The following is a 15,875-nucleotide window of genomic DNA, read 5'->3' on the forward strand; positions in this document are numbered from 1 at the left end:
GGTTGTGGTAACACCACCACAGGGACGGACTGAGGTGACACCACAGCGTCTGCTGCTGTGGCTGGTATAACGACCTGGCGATGTCTAACACATCGTATCTGCCATCACATCTGAGGTAACACCACCGCCACGTCTGAGGCAGCACCGCGGCGGTCTCTGAAATAACTGGTGATGTCCAAGGTAACGCTGCTGCTGCACCTGAGGTGTTGCTGCAGCACTGCCTGGGGTAAAACTGCTGAACACTCCTATCTGCCCTGCAGACAGCATGCAAACAGCCCTCCTTGCTCGGCTATGCTGTTTCCCAAGAGGACATGGTATAAGTGATATGAAACATGTAATGCTGTGAAGTCGAACAACCTTACAAGAAAGTGTTTGTGTCTTGCAGATAAGTAGATATCGCCGATTGACGCTACCGTCCTATTTATAGTGCTCTGACATTATGCAGGTGGCGGAAAGGAGCAAGGCCAAGTTATCAGAAGAGGCCTTTGAGCATTAAAAACCCACAGATAAGAGAAGAACGAGGTCTGCTGTATTTTAGTTCACTTTTTTATTTTGACTGTAATGCAAACAGGCATAAGTATTCCATAAAATCAGAAGATCGGAACTATACAGAAAGAGGTGCATGCTTTAGAACAATGTGGATATCTTGCAAACAGAGCCAGAGTCAGTCCGAGAGAGGGGGCTGGAGTACATTGTATGAATGGCAGAGATTTTAGCAGCATTGAGAGCTCAGAGGTAGGGGAAAACCATGTTTCTGACCGCTTAAAGCACTGGTATGATCAAATACAACACCGGCTCATCCCTGCTCCCACTGTCCCCACCCCTTCACTCCTCAGAAGAAACCTACCTTAGAATCACATGAGAAGCACATTTACAAAATAAACACCCCCCTCCACAAATACCTGTCTTATGGGATGCGAAGTGAGAGTAAAGTCAGTGTGCCAGTCTTAAATCATGGCATCATTTTACAAACCAAATGAAGGCACGGTGACATGAGGAGGTGCTCAGGGGAGGGAGGAAGGAGCAGGAGTACCAAAGAGTAAAGAGAAATTGGAGTCCCATCTAGCAGAGCAGAATTTACCCACATCTGAAGAGTTTAGAAAACCTCTGCAATGGAAATCTTGGGAGTTGCCTGTCCCAAAGCTCCTACCTTCACAGAGTGGTCTCCTTTCTCAGCTTGGAACCACTGCTCTTCATGAAAAAGGCCACCAGAAAACAAAAACAAAAACAAAACAAAACAAAACAAAAAACCACTAAAAACAAACAGACAAAACCAAACAAACGAACTACAAACCAACCTTTGATGCTTAGGCTTTTCAAAGGTGCCTAAGGAAATCAAGGGAATAAATCCCTGTTCCTATTACAAAAATTAATTGGCACTGAATATCAAATTCCCCGGGTGGCTGGCAGAACTCATGTTTCTAACTACATGCAATCTAAAAAGCAATGAGTCCTGGCTGAAAGTCATCTCACTCTGTTCATCTACTGCCTGGGGAATTGTGTACAATCTAGAAGAACTTGGGATGTTGCTACAGACTAAGGAACCTATTCTCAAGCTCTTTTTAGTGTATAGATCCCAGGGTTTCTGAAGGCATCTCAAGGCAGCAGAGCACATTTAACCTTGGGAATTCTGGACATACACCTGTTTTGTAGAATTCTAGCAAAGCAGACATCTTGCATTGAATTTCATTGGCTTCAAAGCCATCACTTCAATGCTGGGCATGGGGAGATTCTGAAACATCTTCTATTTCCGGACATCATGTTGAGTACTGTAAAGTATATCTTCTTAAGACATGATTCCATACCATGATCACAGAAGAGAAAAATAAAAAACAGGGTTGTCAGCAAGTAGCACTAATGCCACTTGTTGGAGCTGAATATGTATTAAGGCAGTTTTGTTGCCTGTGGAAAATTACAAAATCTCCATTAGCAATTATTGTGGGGACAAAATACTCAATTTCGTCCAAAAAAAATTGATTTACATTCTTTTGCTTTCCCCACTCGAAGCCAACGTGCAAAAACAAAGCAACAAAAAGAAGCCCCAAAATCAGCTGGTCCTTTAGGTTGACTTTTTAAGTATCTCATCTTTTTATTTTTGGCGTACTAAGAATGCCCCCAGAAGAAAAATACTTTGTCCAGCATTATGCACTAGCAGATTTCTGAACCAGCCCTACGGAGAGCCGTGTCCAAATACTGCAGTCAGGCCATGCAGAAGAATACCTGCGGCTCAGCTCCGTGCTACACTCCTCAGCCTCAGAAATACTTCTGCAAGCCTTGGCTCCTGCAGGTCCCAGAGAAACCCCCGGCACCTTTCCCACTTCCCTGCCCTGGTAATGAAGAGTGGCTGCAAAGCCTTGGCCTGCCAGCTCCTGTTAAATGAGAGATGCTGAGGGAAAGGCTCACACATCCAATTTTCTTGCTTTTGAAGTGTTTCCTCCCTCCTTCCATCCTGAAATCTGGCCAGGTAGGTACATGAATGAGTAGGCAGGAAAACAGCAGCCCTCGCAGTGAGATGCTCTCACTGGTAAACAAGCCGCGGCTGCTCAGCTATGAACTCTCAGTCTGGTTTTGTTGTTGGTGGTGGTTTTTCCCCCTATCGTTCCGATGGCTCAAACTTCCATCACAGCCTTCACTGGCAACATCTGTAGGGGTGGAAGCCAAGACTTTCCAGTCTGCTTTATTCCTGACACAGCAGGAAAAAGGTAAGACTGCATTACAGTGCTTAAATATTTCATGAGTTGCCCTTGTAGCCATGCCAAAATCAAGCCAATTTCAACCTCTGGTAAGATCTATTTTACCTCTGGAACCAAGTGCTTTAAAGCAGCAATCTCATTAGCTTTCTCCAGCTCCCCTGAATTCCTATTAAATACACATGGCCATATGGAAGAAGCTAGAGCTCAGATCTCCCCGTCAAGGGTAGATTTCAAATGGAGTACTAGAGTCATGCATTGCAGGCAAGTGCAAGTGCAGATCAACACACGCGAAAATACTGCCGTCATGAAATTGCTGCTGCTGCTGCTGCTGCTGCTGTGAAAGCCTTATCCTGCAAGCTGCTGGACATCCCCAGCGCCACAGAAAGCCGGTGGTTGCGGAGGGCATTTTGTACCTGGGAGGACTCAGACGCTGGGCTAACTTTGTCCAAGTTTGGGAGTACAGTTTTCAAGAGCATTCAGCTCTGGCCAAATTCTGCTCCTCCCATTATAGCAGGGGAAATTGTTCTGACAAAAGACAGAGCAACAGCAAAGTTGAATGGTCCTGAAAGTGTGTCTCCATCTGTTCTGTAAAGGGACTGCGCTCCCCTCTGGAACTATCAAAGCAATTGCAAAGTTATCAGAGCAATTCTGAAGCCAAGAACTGGTCCCCGGTGAAGGCAGGAACAAAATTTAGTTTTGAGCATAAAATTTTCCTTCCAAAAATGCTAGGAACTCTCTGCAGCTTCCCGGTAGGTATAAATCAGAGGACTGTAATGGCTTCAGTGATAGCGTGCCGGGAGGCAGCAGCTTTGGCTCGGGCTTGGTGCAGGTCCCCACGGCTGCAGCACAAACACAGCCCCCCAAACAGCTTAATAAAAAGGCGGCCTCCAGCCCGTGGCAGGTTCACAGAGTGGCGTGTCTGCAGAAAGTGGTGTCCAGTCTGCACCCACACCTAACCCCGCAACGCCTCCGAACCTCTGCAAAGCCTCAGCAGCAGCAGGTTAATTGCAGAGCACAGCTGAGCAGGGCTGTAAGCTTGCTCTCAGTTATCCCAGGGGAAATTTGCATGCTGAGAACATCACTTGTGAAATGAATTCATCTGTTCCTCTCAGCGACCAGTCTCTGTGTGCTCAGAGCAGATCTGGAGAGAGCAGGAACCAGAGGGCACCCCCAGGGTCTCCTCCCAGCACAAGGCACTGCAAGTCCATCGCCACCCCCGGGTCCTGCCCTGGCCCAGCAGCTCCCTGCACCTCTCGGGCACAAAGGCAGGGCTGAGACGGAGGAGACATCTCCAGAGGGACGTGGTGGAGGGAGCCCGGGTCAGGTGAGAGGCATCGCATGCCAACAAAGGAACCAGCAGAGCGCTCACAGCTGGACTGGACACAGGTTCATGCGGCTCCTGCCTCATCTCATCTCTTCTGCATAGGTGCAGTCATGTTTGCTCAGGACACAGCTGCGAATTTCCCAGTCCTGCACGGACACATTGGCTCAGGCTGCTTGGAGCATGGACCGAGTCCCGTGCCCACCACTGGGGACTTGCAGGCACAGGACGGGGCAGGGAGCGTGGCTGCCCAAACTCAAACCCCGTTTCTCTGGCCAGCGTGGCTGCAGCTGGCTCGGTTCCTCCGGCGCAATGAGCTCAGGTCTACCCAGCAATGATCGTGGAGGTGTTGTCTTTGCAAGTCTGTTCCTGGTGGGAGAAGTCTCATTATTTTCCCGCTGTCTCTCATAGATAGCAATAGAAAGAAGAACAGCAAACTCCCAAGCAGTCCTTCTGGGGAGATGAAACCTTTGAAGTCATCAACAACACAGGCAGCAGGTACCCTTGCACTGAATGAACAACTTATTTTCCCCTGCTAGTGGACACAGCAGGTTGGGAAAACAAAGAACTGTTTCCCACGAGTTTTCAAGTTCGTACACAGCTTTCTGTGGACATTGGAAAAAACTTACAAATTAAAATCTTTGAGAGAAAAAAAAACCTCACTTCGTAGCATCTTGAAAATCCAATCTCCTGTTTGGACAAGAGCCTCTTTGTGTTTAATCCTTGGGGAGCGAAAAGGAGCTGAGCTGCTGCAGGAGGGGCAGTGGTGGTGGACGTCGTCCAGGAGAGGGACTGGGGCACTGGGGCAGGACTGGTGTCCTTCAGGTCCTGGATTCCCTTGCTGCAGGAGACGCATGGGGCCATGCAGGAGCCTGGGCAGGCAGCAAGCACCCATGGGTGATGGATTCACAAGCCGAGTGTGCAAGGGGCTCAATCCCTCCAGGCGTGACGCCCCCAGGCAGCTCTGGGCACCAGTCCACGGCAGAGCCCACCCCGCTCTCTGCCGTTTAAGCATGCCCGAGATATTGTGGCTGCAGCCGCGCGTCAGACATGTCACACCGAGACGAGCAGAGTCTAGACAACCGGTGGACGAGCCGCATTTGCGGAATGATAAAGCAGATCCGCAAGTTTATTTCCCCCTTCGCCGTGGGAGAAAATTAAGCTCGAGGGGAGTGCGAAGCCCCTGCGGGTTAGGGGGAGGAAGGGGGAGTTAAGACGTCTGAGACTGACTCAACAAAAAACAATCAAAACTCCCAGTAGCGTGGCTTGCGAGGAGCGAATGGTCCTACTGAGACAGAGGGAGCAGGGCGGCAGCTCGGAGCCCTGGGGACGTACAACCTCACGGCCCTTCGTGGCAGTGACGGTGGTCCTTCTGCAGGGCATTTCCCTCCCAAAGGGCTCTAAGGGACTCACCTACCCCACGCCGGCTGAGCTCCAGCCAGCTGTGGCCGTCTGCCCCGTCGGACGTCCCACCGAAGGCAAGGCGCACAGCTGTGTGCTGCCCTGGGTTTCCACAGGCATCTCGGGTGGAAGCGGGGAGGTGGAGACGGCAGGCTTTGGGGCGCGGGAAGAGCATGCCAATTCATCTCAGGCACAGACTGCAGCAGCAAAAGGACTTCGACGTGAGATGTTACAGTAATACAGGCAGAAGGCAGGACAGGAAAAACCTAATTGCCAGCAACGCAGGATGAGCTAGAAAGAGGACGAAGACAAGGACGTTTCTTTGGGCACTCACTCTTTTTCAGGCTGCGTTGCTACTTCTACTAACAGGAGGAGCAGAGCACGACGTCTAGAGCCAGAATCATTTTTCCCAAAAGGCGGGGATGAGACATGAATTTGGTCTTCAGTTCTGTTTTTGCAGCTACAGGGCTGGGGGTTAGGGCCAGGCTTGCTGTACGTACACAGGTCCAGGGCCAGGAATTTAGTTCCCAGCAGCAGGACCTCTGCCCGAATTCACACACCCCAGCACCAAAGGGACCCAGCTCTGCCCCACTGCCTGCCCTGGGGCTGGGGCACAACCCCCAGAGGAGGTCTGGGGGGTGCCCTTTGTCCCATCCTGTCCAGCTTTCGTGTCCCCATCAGGAAGAGTCCCCAGGGGGTGACACAGACCCAGCCTTGCACCTTGCTACAGACCCAGCCCCGCCAGCTCTACGAGCTCGGCTCTGGCCACACCGTGGCAGCATTCATTCGCGTTTCGTGCCCTGCTAAGTGCTCTGCTGGGAGCAGCAAAACCGAGACCTTGATCTTGAATTCTCCAGCGCTTGGTGGCCTTTACCTCTGGGATCTTGGGCTGCAGGGAGTTGAGCACCCAGGGAGTTGAGCCTGATGAAGACGGTGACAGCACGAGGAGAAAGGGCTGAGCGTGTGACGTCTGCGCTGCCAGGGGAGCCAGCACACCTTGCACCTCAGGCTGGGGGAGCAGCAAACCTCCTGCAGCTGCTTTTTGTTCCGGATTCGTATCGGGGCAGCTAATCCTAGCCCTCTGACTGCAAAGCTCACCGCTACAGCTCCCGGACAAACCCTCTGCTGTCGCCGGTGCAGGTGCTTTGCTGCATGCCAGCGCACAGTGCAGCAGAGGGGGGACGGCAGGGGGACATCAGCTCCAAGCTCCAGCCCCGTGTCCCTGCTTCCAACAGGGGCTGCAGCCGTGCCCTGCCACCAGGACTGCCCTCGCCCTGCAGTGAAGGAGGCCAGACCTTCCTGAGGGGGAGGAAGGGAGGAGAGGGAGGAAGGACGCACAAGGTCGCGTGCGCTTTACCTTGCAGACAGCTTTCCTCTGCTAAGGGGACTGATACCTCCCCGCGACGGTGTTAACAGATTGCTCATGGGGCCAGGCTTTTGCAGCCAGGCTGAGGTGTGAGCGTGGCAGGACCCAGAGTCACGCAGCAGCTTTGCAGCTGCTCTCACCTCCCTTCTCACACGAGACATCCCGGCAGAGACAGCTCGTGCTGCTGGGACAGAGCCTGCGAGAGGGGACCGGCTTTGCCACCGAGGTGCCACGTGTTTCTTTTGGAAGGCAGGTTGCTCCCAGCTGGCACTTTCTGCTCCCGAAGCCACGGATGGGGTTGGGGTCTGCTGTCCCAGAACTGCTCGTGAGACTGCACTAAGGTGGAACCGATGCTCTCCAGGCTTTCAAGACCCCTCAGTCGGGCGATGGGAGCCTCTGTAGCCCTCCGAGCGCTGCCTTCCCGAGAGGTTTCATCACCGGGAGGTGCCTCCTGCACCTGGGGTTGGAGCTGCTTCTCTCCCAGCCTGGTGGCTTTCCAGTCTTACCTGGGAGAGGGTTCAAGCGTTCACAGCGTGCAAAGCTCTAGGATGCAGCCGGTCCCTGAACCTCTCCCCCCAGCGTCACGGCAGCAGGTCACGCATCTCCTGCAAAGCCTCTCAGAGGACAGCCTGGCCAAGCAGCAGTCATTGCCGTGAGTCTCTCCCCAGCACAGACATCACAGCCTGTGTGTTCGGTGCTTGCTCCTCTGCGGGAGGGCTTTCATGCCAGCAGAAGTGGGGATTGAGCAAAAGGAGAGACTGATTGGGAGCAGAGGAGGAGGCAAACATAGCACAGGGTGCATTTAGGAGGGACCATGACACGTGAATCGGAGACGTCCCACCCTTTGGATCAACACAGACACGTTTGCACCCAGGCTGCTCGGGGATGAACGAAGTCCACAGGCACGAGGACATGGCACTTTGACTGCCCCCAGCCTTGGGCGTGTGCCCAGGCATGGACAAGTCAAAAAAAAAAAAAAAAAGGCAGAGAAAGTGCAAGGATTCAGCCAAGGCCCAAGCTGGGGAAAGTGGGGCTGAGGGAATGACCCCAGCTCCGGTCAAGCAACAAGGCCCAGCCATCGCCCATCCCCAGCCACCTCTGCTTGCCCCCAAAACACAAAACGCAGATGGTCACAAAGGTGGTGGTTTCATGCAGCTGCAAAATGCCCTCAGGAGAGGATGGGGAAAGGGGAAGTTCTGTTAAGAGCCACTGCGGATTATAAAGCCATCATACTTCAGTGGGAGAATCCAGGGAAGGGGGTGAAAAGAAACCGCCACAGGACAAGAGAGAGAGCAAGAGAAAGAGGAAGAAAAGGCAATAAAAATCATCATCATCATCATCATCATCAGGACACAACAACAGGACGAGAGACAGAGCGCTTTCCATGGGCAGTTCCCCGCGGAAAAGGAGCCACCGTGTCCATGAAATACAAAACCCAGAGCCCTCCGGCGGGAGGGGGCAGCAGGTGCTGGGACTGCTTGGGTATCCCTTGGGGCGAAGGGTCCGGTTAGGAGCAGAAAACCCTGCAAGGGAAAGGGCAGAAAGGCCGGCCTCAGAGGGAGCGGTGAGCAGCGTCCAGCACCCCTGCTAATTAACACGGCTCTAACGAGGGGGGTGGAGGATGGGGGGAGCTGATGCAGAGCAAAGCCAGGCCGGAGCTTTGTCCTCTGCCGCGAGGAGGGCAGGGTGGGATCTTCGGGTGTGTTTTTGGGAAGCAGACTTGTGCTCTCCCGTGTACCCCCTGCAGAGCACCAGGCAATACAGCAGGGGAAAGGCAGGGGTGACCCCCGGACAGGTTACTGTTAATAGGAACACACAGGGCTGCGGTGAGCTGGCAGGTGGGTGCCCATTATCCCGACCTGGAAATGGGAAAATGAGGCTCTTCCTCCACAGTGCAACCCCCTGAGCGTGTGCTATGTTGGAGGAAAATTCCTACTAAACCCCACAGAGGTTGGGAAATCGGCTGTGGGTCAGCCAGCACCATGGGACACAGCCAGGAGCGCGGGGACAGGACTGTACCGCGTGCCACCAAGGGCCAGGACAAAGAGAGATACATGCCCATCCCTCATCCTAAATAACCAAGGGAAAAGTCCCCCCAGGACAGAATAGAATACATGGCAGGACATGACGGAGCAGAAAAACCCCATTCAATATTTTTACTTCTTTTGCTTGTTTTCACAGCAGTGGACAGACAGAAGAGCCTTCGGATCATTCTCCCCTGGATGGACATGAGCCCAGAGACCCTCCTGCTGTGGTTCCCTGCTGCCTGCATCCCCCAAGCCAACCAGGAGCCCGGCAGCCAGAAGGAGCTGGGGGCAGCCACCCCTCACCTCGGGTCCCCCAAAACCCTCCAGCCTGTCACTTGTGGGCAGGGCGGCGAAGGGTTTGGGTTTGCATCTGCATTTGGATGGGCTTGTCAGGTCTGAGCGCGTCGCTGTGACGGGTGCAATAGCCTGGGAAGGCCGGGGGGACTTGTCCTGGTGAGGTGACAGCTATTTCAGAGAGCCTGCCGTGCAGCAGCCTCCGCTCCCCGTGCAAAAATTAAATGCCTTTTCCAGCCGCTGCTATAAGAAGGGCCAAGATGTGCAGAAGTTAAAGCTCCCTTCCCCATCCCGCAGCCCACGCACTGGGGGGACATGAGCAGGGGTTAAAATAAACATGTCAACTCACTCATCTGTATCTTTTTTGCTCTCCTCAATGAATGCAATAGACTCGGATCTAAGGCGGTTAGTCACTTCGTACGTGCGCAGGGTGACTCCAAAAATATCCTCGTGGTACCGGCTGTCATCCTGGAAGCGAGGATGGGAGAAGGATGGGGGGAAAAGCGGAGGGTTTGCAGACTGTGGTGCTCCTGTGGCACCTGCAGTGCCGTGGGCAGGTACCAAACACACACCGAGAGATGAGCTGATGGGACAGGGGGGCAGAGACAAGCTGGGAGGTGAAACAACCTTCCCAAGGTCACGCTGGGGCAGTGGTGGGGCTGCTCAGGGCATTGGACCTCCTCAGCTGGGTAACCCCTGGGCCACGTGGCCTTCAGGGACATGGCCCATGTGTGAGGGCTTTGGCTTGCAAAGGAGCTAGAAAAGTAGTCGTGGGCTCCCTGGGCGCGTGGTTCAGAAGGGGTAGTCCCATAGGAACTGGGCTGAGGTGTCCTCCTGGGCAGAAGATCCCGAGCTGATCTCACTTCTGCTTCAGCTGCCTGGGGCAGCACCCAGACAGGCAACAGAGATTTTGGGAGGGGGACCCACAACCCCCCCCCCGCTGTCTCACTGCAGTGACAGAATGGCAGTGGGGACTTGGCGAGGCGAACGAGCCCTGCCTGGGCTACCAAGGGTGCCCCCAGAAGTCCTCACCCCAGGTCTTCGCACAACCCCAGAGCTTCTGCAATGCAGGACGACTTCCACCACGTCCCCAAAGCTTGGGCAGCCCTCGCCCGGGTGCGATCAGCGTGGGTGGGAGCCGCAGCCCACCCAGGCACCCGTCTCCTCGGTGCTGCCCCTCGTGCAGGAGGAGGCACCAGGTGCAGCGCCCGCAGCAGGAGCGGGCACGGCCGCCACTCACCCGCAGCTTGCTGATGAAGGCGCCCGCCTCCTCCACCGACAGCTGGCCCTGCTGCCTCACGATGCGCTGAACGGTCTTGAGGACGTCCCCGGCCATGGTGACGTCCCCGCAGACGTAGATGTGGCCTCCCTGCTCCTTCAGTGCTTTGTACACGGTTTGGGCCAGCTGCTCCTGCAACACGTCCTGCACGTATTTCTGGGGGGAGGAGGAGGAGGAGGAGGAGGAGGGAGGTGAGGTTAATTACAGCTTCGCAGCGCCATCCACCTGCATGCTGTGGACAGCTTTGGGGGCACCAGCTGCCTCCAGCGACACCACCACCTCCTGGGGGGGGAAACACATTGCTGCACCACCCACAGTGATGGGAAAGACTTGGGGCCAGCAGCAAAGCTTCATTTGGCTCCTGTTTGTGCTGCTTCTGGACCACCCTGCCTGGTGACATCCTCCCAGCCCACCTGCTGCCCTCGGCACGGGGCTGAATCCCCCCAGGATCCCCCCCAGCATCCCCAGCCGGGCTCGGAGCAGCGCCCACCTTTGGTTTGTCTGGCTCCCGGGAGTAGGCTGTGTACAGCTCTCTGAAGACACCTTGGGTTTTGGCAAAAAGCGTCTCCTCTTTGTAAATGTGGTCGATCCTGGACTGTCGGCACCCAAACACCAGGACCATAGGACAAGGCTTCAGGCCTGGGGGAGAGATGGGGGGAGCTGTCAGCCCAGGACCCACCGTGCCCCCCTCCCGTCCCTGCTGGCAGCCTGTGCCAGGAGCCTATCCTGGCCAAACGGGCAGGGGGAACACCAGCAAGGAGGAGGTGCTGAGCCAGCATTTGGGTCTGGGGTCACCTGGGAGGGGCATGAGATTTTGGAGAAAAAAATAAATAAATTTACATTTTTCACTGCTCATGTAGGGAAAAAATATTTTACATAAATTTACGTAAGTTACAATTTTACATAAAATATCCTTTAAAAAAAAAAAAAAAAGCAACCCCAGCACTATAGTTATACCACAAAACCTTATAATTTTACAAGGAGATTTTCATGGAGTTTGGGCTGAAGATCAGCCCCTTCGAAGAGGTCTTTGCTCCCGCTGGGGCAGCCGAGAAGGAGGCTGAGCCCCCCCCTCTCCAGATCCATCCCAGGGCCCCCGGGTGCTGCTGGAGCTGAGACCCAGGAGGAGCAGCCCGGACCCACCTTTGTGCTGGATTTCAAAAAGCCGCTGCTGCCAGAAGCTCCGGAACGGGGCGATGCCGGTGCCGGGGCCGATGAGGATGCAGGGCACCTGGGGGTCCTGGGGCAGGTGGAAGCCAGGCGCGCTGCAGGTGGGGAAGACACCGGTTAAAGCCAGGCACGATGCTCCCTCCCTTGCCTCTGCTCACAGCAAGCTGAGACACCGCCCAGGGAAGCAGGGTAGAAAAAGAGGTGAAATCCCCCCAAAACAACATTTTAGCACAGAAGAGAGGATCCGAGAGGGATTCGTGTGTTCACAAAGCCAGCCTTGTTTTCTCTGCACCCTTGGTGCTGTGCAAAGAAGGACCGAGGGGAAAGGGCTCATCCTGCAAGGGGCTCTCCCCATCCTCACGGCTCACCCCTCATGGGCCACTCACCCCCTCACGAAGCAGGGCACTACTTCGTCGGTCTGTATGCGGTTGAGCCAAGAGGAGCAGACTCCGTGGTGGATCGGGCCTTCTCCATCTAGGAGGGAAGGCGAAGGTGTGTGCTTGCCATGCCAGCCAGCTCCCCTTCCTGAAACCCTGCCTGCTATATCCCCACCCGCACCCCTCACCGAGACCCGCAGTCTGCCAGCATCTCTGCCTCCATCCCTGTGAACCTGGCAGGAGTTTGGCACTTGGGTCCCTCCGTGGGGCTACCCAACCGCCCACGGCACCAGCCCTGGGGGAGCTGGGCCACTGTGATACTTGGGAAGCCCCCAACTCTTCTTGGTCCTTCGTGGCAGAAGCAGCAGCGTTCTGCAATGCTTCCAGGTCAGCCCCAGCCGAATGGCCACCATCTTCCTCCGTGTCCCACCTGCTGCGGGGTCGGAGGGGCTCTGGCCATCCACACCATGACCAGGGCTGCTTGAGCACTCAGTGCTTGCACAGGTACAGAAACGTGGCTGGTAGTGGCAGTGTGGGCGATGAAACGGTCCCACATAGAGCCACCGGGGTCGCTCTGTCGCTGTTACACGTGCCAGGTCTGGCACCCCTGCAATACGCTGCCCTATGATGGATGCAGGACAGCAGTATCGTGGGCTGAAGGAACCTACCCACTGCAGGTAGAAAGGCTTTTAAATCACATCTCTGCCAGAGACCCGGTGGTGTTGCCCATGCTCCCCAACCCAGCCCGTCTCCAAAGCCCCCTGCATCAGCACAGTACCTCTCGTTCGGTACGAGACCACCGCCACGGTGAGGTGCACCTCGCCTGGGTACATCTCCGGGGAGGAGCTGATGGAGTAGTAGCGGGGCTGGAGCAGGGGGAGCTGCGTGAGCAGCAGCGTGGAGGGCATCTGCACCGAGGGGAACTCCTCCAGCACCTCCACGATGGTGGGGTTCTTGGACCACTTCCACTCCTCGTACTCCTGCAAGCCCTGCAGGGGGGGGAAAAAGGGGGGAGAGAGCTGCAGCATCAGCCTCTTCCGAGCTGGGTGCCTCTACCAATATCCCACGGGGTCTGTGGAAAAGCTGGGGTGGCTGGCAGCGGAGGAAGGCAGGAGGAGCCCTGCTGTAACCAGTACAGACCCAGCCAAACCACAGCATGTGCAGCACGGGATGAAAATGTCCTGTTTGTCCCCAGGGTCCTGAGGAACTTGGGGCTCAGTTACAGCGTTCAGTGATAAAACGTCTGGCTTCAGCACCTGTTTCTGCTACAATTCCCTATCTGGCTTCAGGCCACTTGGTTTCAAACCCTTCACTTGTGCTGGGGAGTTGAGGTTATACCCAGAAAGTTATTTTATCTGGAGCCAAAGGACTGGGCTACTAAACAGAGTTAATGGTCTTGGGAGAAGGAGCCACGTGGAAGCGATGCTGAAGGGGAGGGTCTGCACCCGGGGGCATGCCACGAGTTATTTCTGGGCTCACAAGGAGCCACTGGAGGGAATCCTGTTCTCACCTCTGGAAGGAGAATCGATGGCAATGGCCTTCCTGGTCTGCCACGTGTAAAGGAGGAGGAAAAAAAACGCCCCTACAAGTCCCTGCTAATGGCATTTGAGGCTTTACCTTGCTGAGGACCTGCAGACGTTTCTTCTCCTTGTCACTGGTGGCCAACAAAGCAAACTGCTGCAGCAGCAGGGGGGTGGGAGGTGTGGTGATGTCCAGATAGTACTTAAAGGCCTGGAAGATGGTGCACGGTGGGACACGGTTCTCATCCGTCCAGTTACTGATGACACCTGCCGGGAGGGAATCCAGCACAGCCAGGGGATCAGCTGAGTGTAAGTGCCAAAGGGGACACATCCTTGCTTCCACCCCCCCGCTGAGCTCTGAGACAGCGATGAAGAGCCAGAAGGAGACCTAAATAAGAGATCTTTATGCTACAAGTGAGATGCTGTGTGATGAGCACATATATGGAGACTGATACTCCACCACCCTCAGCTTCGGTCACTGAGTTTAGGTGGTTTTCTACCTCCTCTCAAACCATGCATTAGGGCATTGGACTCATCCCCAAAATATAACGCTGGAATGGACCATCAAGATCCCTTAACTCCTCTCCAGTCCCAGACATTGCTCACTCCATGAGAACATAAACACCTTTAGTTTGTCTGAAGAGCAAGGAAGAGCTCAGCCTCCCAGTGCAGGTGAGCCACGGCTCTGGGCAGCAGGAGGTGAAAGGAGGTGCTCCCAGTCCAGACAACTGCACCAGTGGGATGGGGAACAATTTCTCCTGGAGGCCACCGACCCCCTCGGGAGCTACGAGGACCACTTGTAGGGTGGCCCTGCTTACCCAGAGCTGTGTTCCTCTCCTCCAGGATCTCCACCTTCACCAGCTGGTTGGCCGGGGGAGCATCTTCAAGCCTGTCGATCAGGGCATTGACCAAGCCTTCGTGGTTCCCTGGAAAGACGCCCAGGTGGTCCCCGGGCAGGTACTGCAGCTCCTGGTGCCCGTTGGTGTGCAGGCGCAGGAAAATGGTCGAGCGACTGCAGGGAGACAAAGCAGGACGTGTTTTGGGGACATCCTTCAGGGAGCTGCGGAGCTCTGCTCTCGAGAGATGCTGGTGGCAAATCCAAACCCTGGTGTCCCGCTGAGCTTGTCCCCAAAGTCACAGCAGGGAGCTGGAAAGGACATGGCAGCGCCCACCTCCCCCTGCCACTGACTCACCCTCAGGGGCTTTCTAAAAGGGAGAAACAATTTAGCTTCTTGCTTCCACAACTTCATCCTTCCTGGGAATTAGCCCAATAAGTACAGCAAACCTTCCTCCCACCCTTCTGGAGGCTACACCACGGCCGAGGTCTCATGGGACAGGAAGGCAGGAAAACCCTTTGCCAGGCTCACAAGACTCTTGACATCGGCCGTGGTTTGCACAAACGTGGTATGCATGGGACATTCGGGGTCACAGACACGTGCAGCACCACGTGTACAGGTGCTTGGGTGCCCCGTGTGCGTGCTTGGCTCTGCATGCCCCAGGATGTCCACGTCTCCTACCTGGACTTGGGGCTCTGCAGGTTCTGGCGTGTGATCAGCCGGGCTGCGTAGACACGTTTTTTGTGGATGCTGTACAGTCCTGCAGAGGAGAAGCGCCCGTGAAGCAATGCAGCAGAGCGTGGCCAAGGCAAGCCTGTTGGATTGGGAGCCACAGGGGGGGAACCAAGCACGGGACCCTTCCTCTAAGGACTGAGGAGGGCTCAGAAACCACCCGCAGGAGGTGCGGGGACGTGCCCTTGTGCCGCGGGGCCAAGGCAGTGCGGCAGACCGTCCGCTGCGGGAGCGGTGCCGAGGGGCCAGGTGTCGGGGGGCTGGACCTGCTGTTGCACCGCAACGCTCGGCGGAGCGGCATTTGGACAGGGCGAGCTTGGAAAGCTCCCAGGTTTCCAGCTCTCCGCTTCAAAAAAAAAAAAAAAAGGGGTCAGGAGGAAGGGAGAGCAGCTCGGATCCCAATATCTCTGCTGCAGATACAGGCAGGGACCTGACAGAAGGGCCTGAGACCCACACAAATTCCCCCTTGGGCATGTGGTGGGGGGCAAAGGCAAGATTGAAATGCTGGGGATTTGATACAGAAGGATGGGGAATAAGCACGGAGGTCTGGCCCCTTTCCCCCCACTGTGTCTTCTTCTCCTCCACCTGCCCCTGAGCCCTCCGGGGCGGCCCCGTCTCTGCACCTTGTGTGAGCTCCGGCGCCTCGGCCACGTAGGTCAGCCGAAATTTGCTCCTCTTCCAGCTCCGGTCGTTGCTGATGAGGGAGTTGTTGGCCTTCTCGATGTTCACGTCGTCCCCCACGCAGAAGACATCGCACGCTGCCTGCAGCACGCACCGGGCTCTCAGGCAGCTCCCCGGCCTCTGCCATGTCCCACCCAGCCCCAAAGCCCCCCTTGTCCCCTAGAAAGCCCCAGTGGCC

At 55.5% G+C, this 15,875-nt stretch overlaps 1 protein-coding gene across 8 annotated transcripts in view; it reads right to left on the reverse strand.

Annotated features, from left to right (window-relative positions):
* Positions 1 to 532: 532 nt before the first annotated feature.
* NOS1 (nitric oxide synthase 1) overlaps positions 533 to 15,875 on the reverse strand; it is a gene marked incomplete at its 3' end in the record, with an annotated part of 68,859 nt that continues 53,516 nt past the window's right edge. For 4 of the 8 annotated variants that reach the window (XM_083804044.1, XM_083804042.1, XM_083804043.1 and 1 more), the window contains exons 19-27: positions 15,640 to 15,778; positions 14,966 to 15,044; positions 14,267 to 14,460; positions 13,546 to 13,715; positions 12,707 to 12,917; positions 11,938 to 12,025; positions 11,525 to 11,646; positions 10,872 to 11,020; positions 9,607 to 10,537 (exon numbers count right to left, since the gene is read on the reverse strand). In XM_083804044.1, coding sequence (XP_083660170.1) covers positions 10,106 to 10,537; positions 10,872 to 11,020; positions 11,525 to 11,646; positions 11,938 to 12,025; positions 12,707 to 12,917; positions 13,546 to 13,715; positions 14,267 to 14,460; positions 14,966 to 15,044; positions 15,640 to 15,778 — 1,584 coding nt within the window. Of the gene's footprint in view, positions 8,014 to 8,143; positions 8,305 to 8,759; positions 9,346 to 9,447; positions 9,571 to 9,606; positions 10,538 to 10,871; positions 11,021 to 11,524; positions 11,647 to 11,937; positions 12,026 to 12,706; positions 12,918 to 13,545; positions 13,716 to 14,266; positions 14,461 to 14,965; positions 15,045 to 15,639; positions 15,779 to 15,875 lie in introns of those variants that run through there. The other 4 variants (XM_083804047.1, XM_083804048.1, XM_083804046.1 and 1 more) reach the window with 4 other exon arrangements.

The sequence above is a fragment of the Anser anser genome (genome assembly GCF_964211835.1).
Source record: "Anser anser genome assembly, chromosome: 18".
NCBI lineage: Eukaryota > Metazoa > Chordata > Aves > Anseriformes > Anatidae > Anser > Anser anser.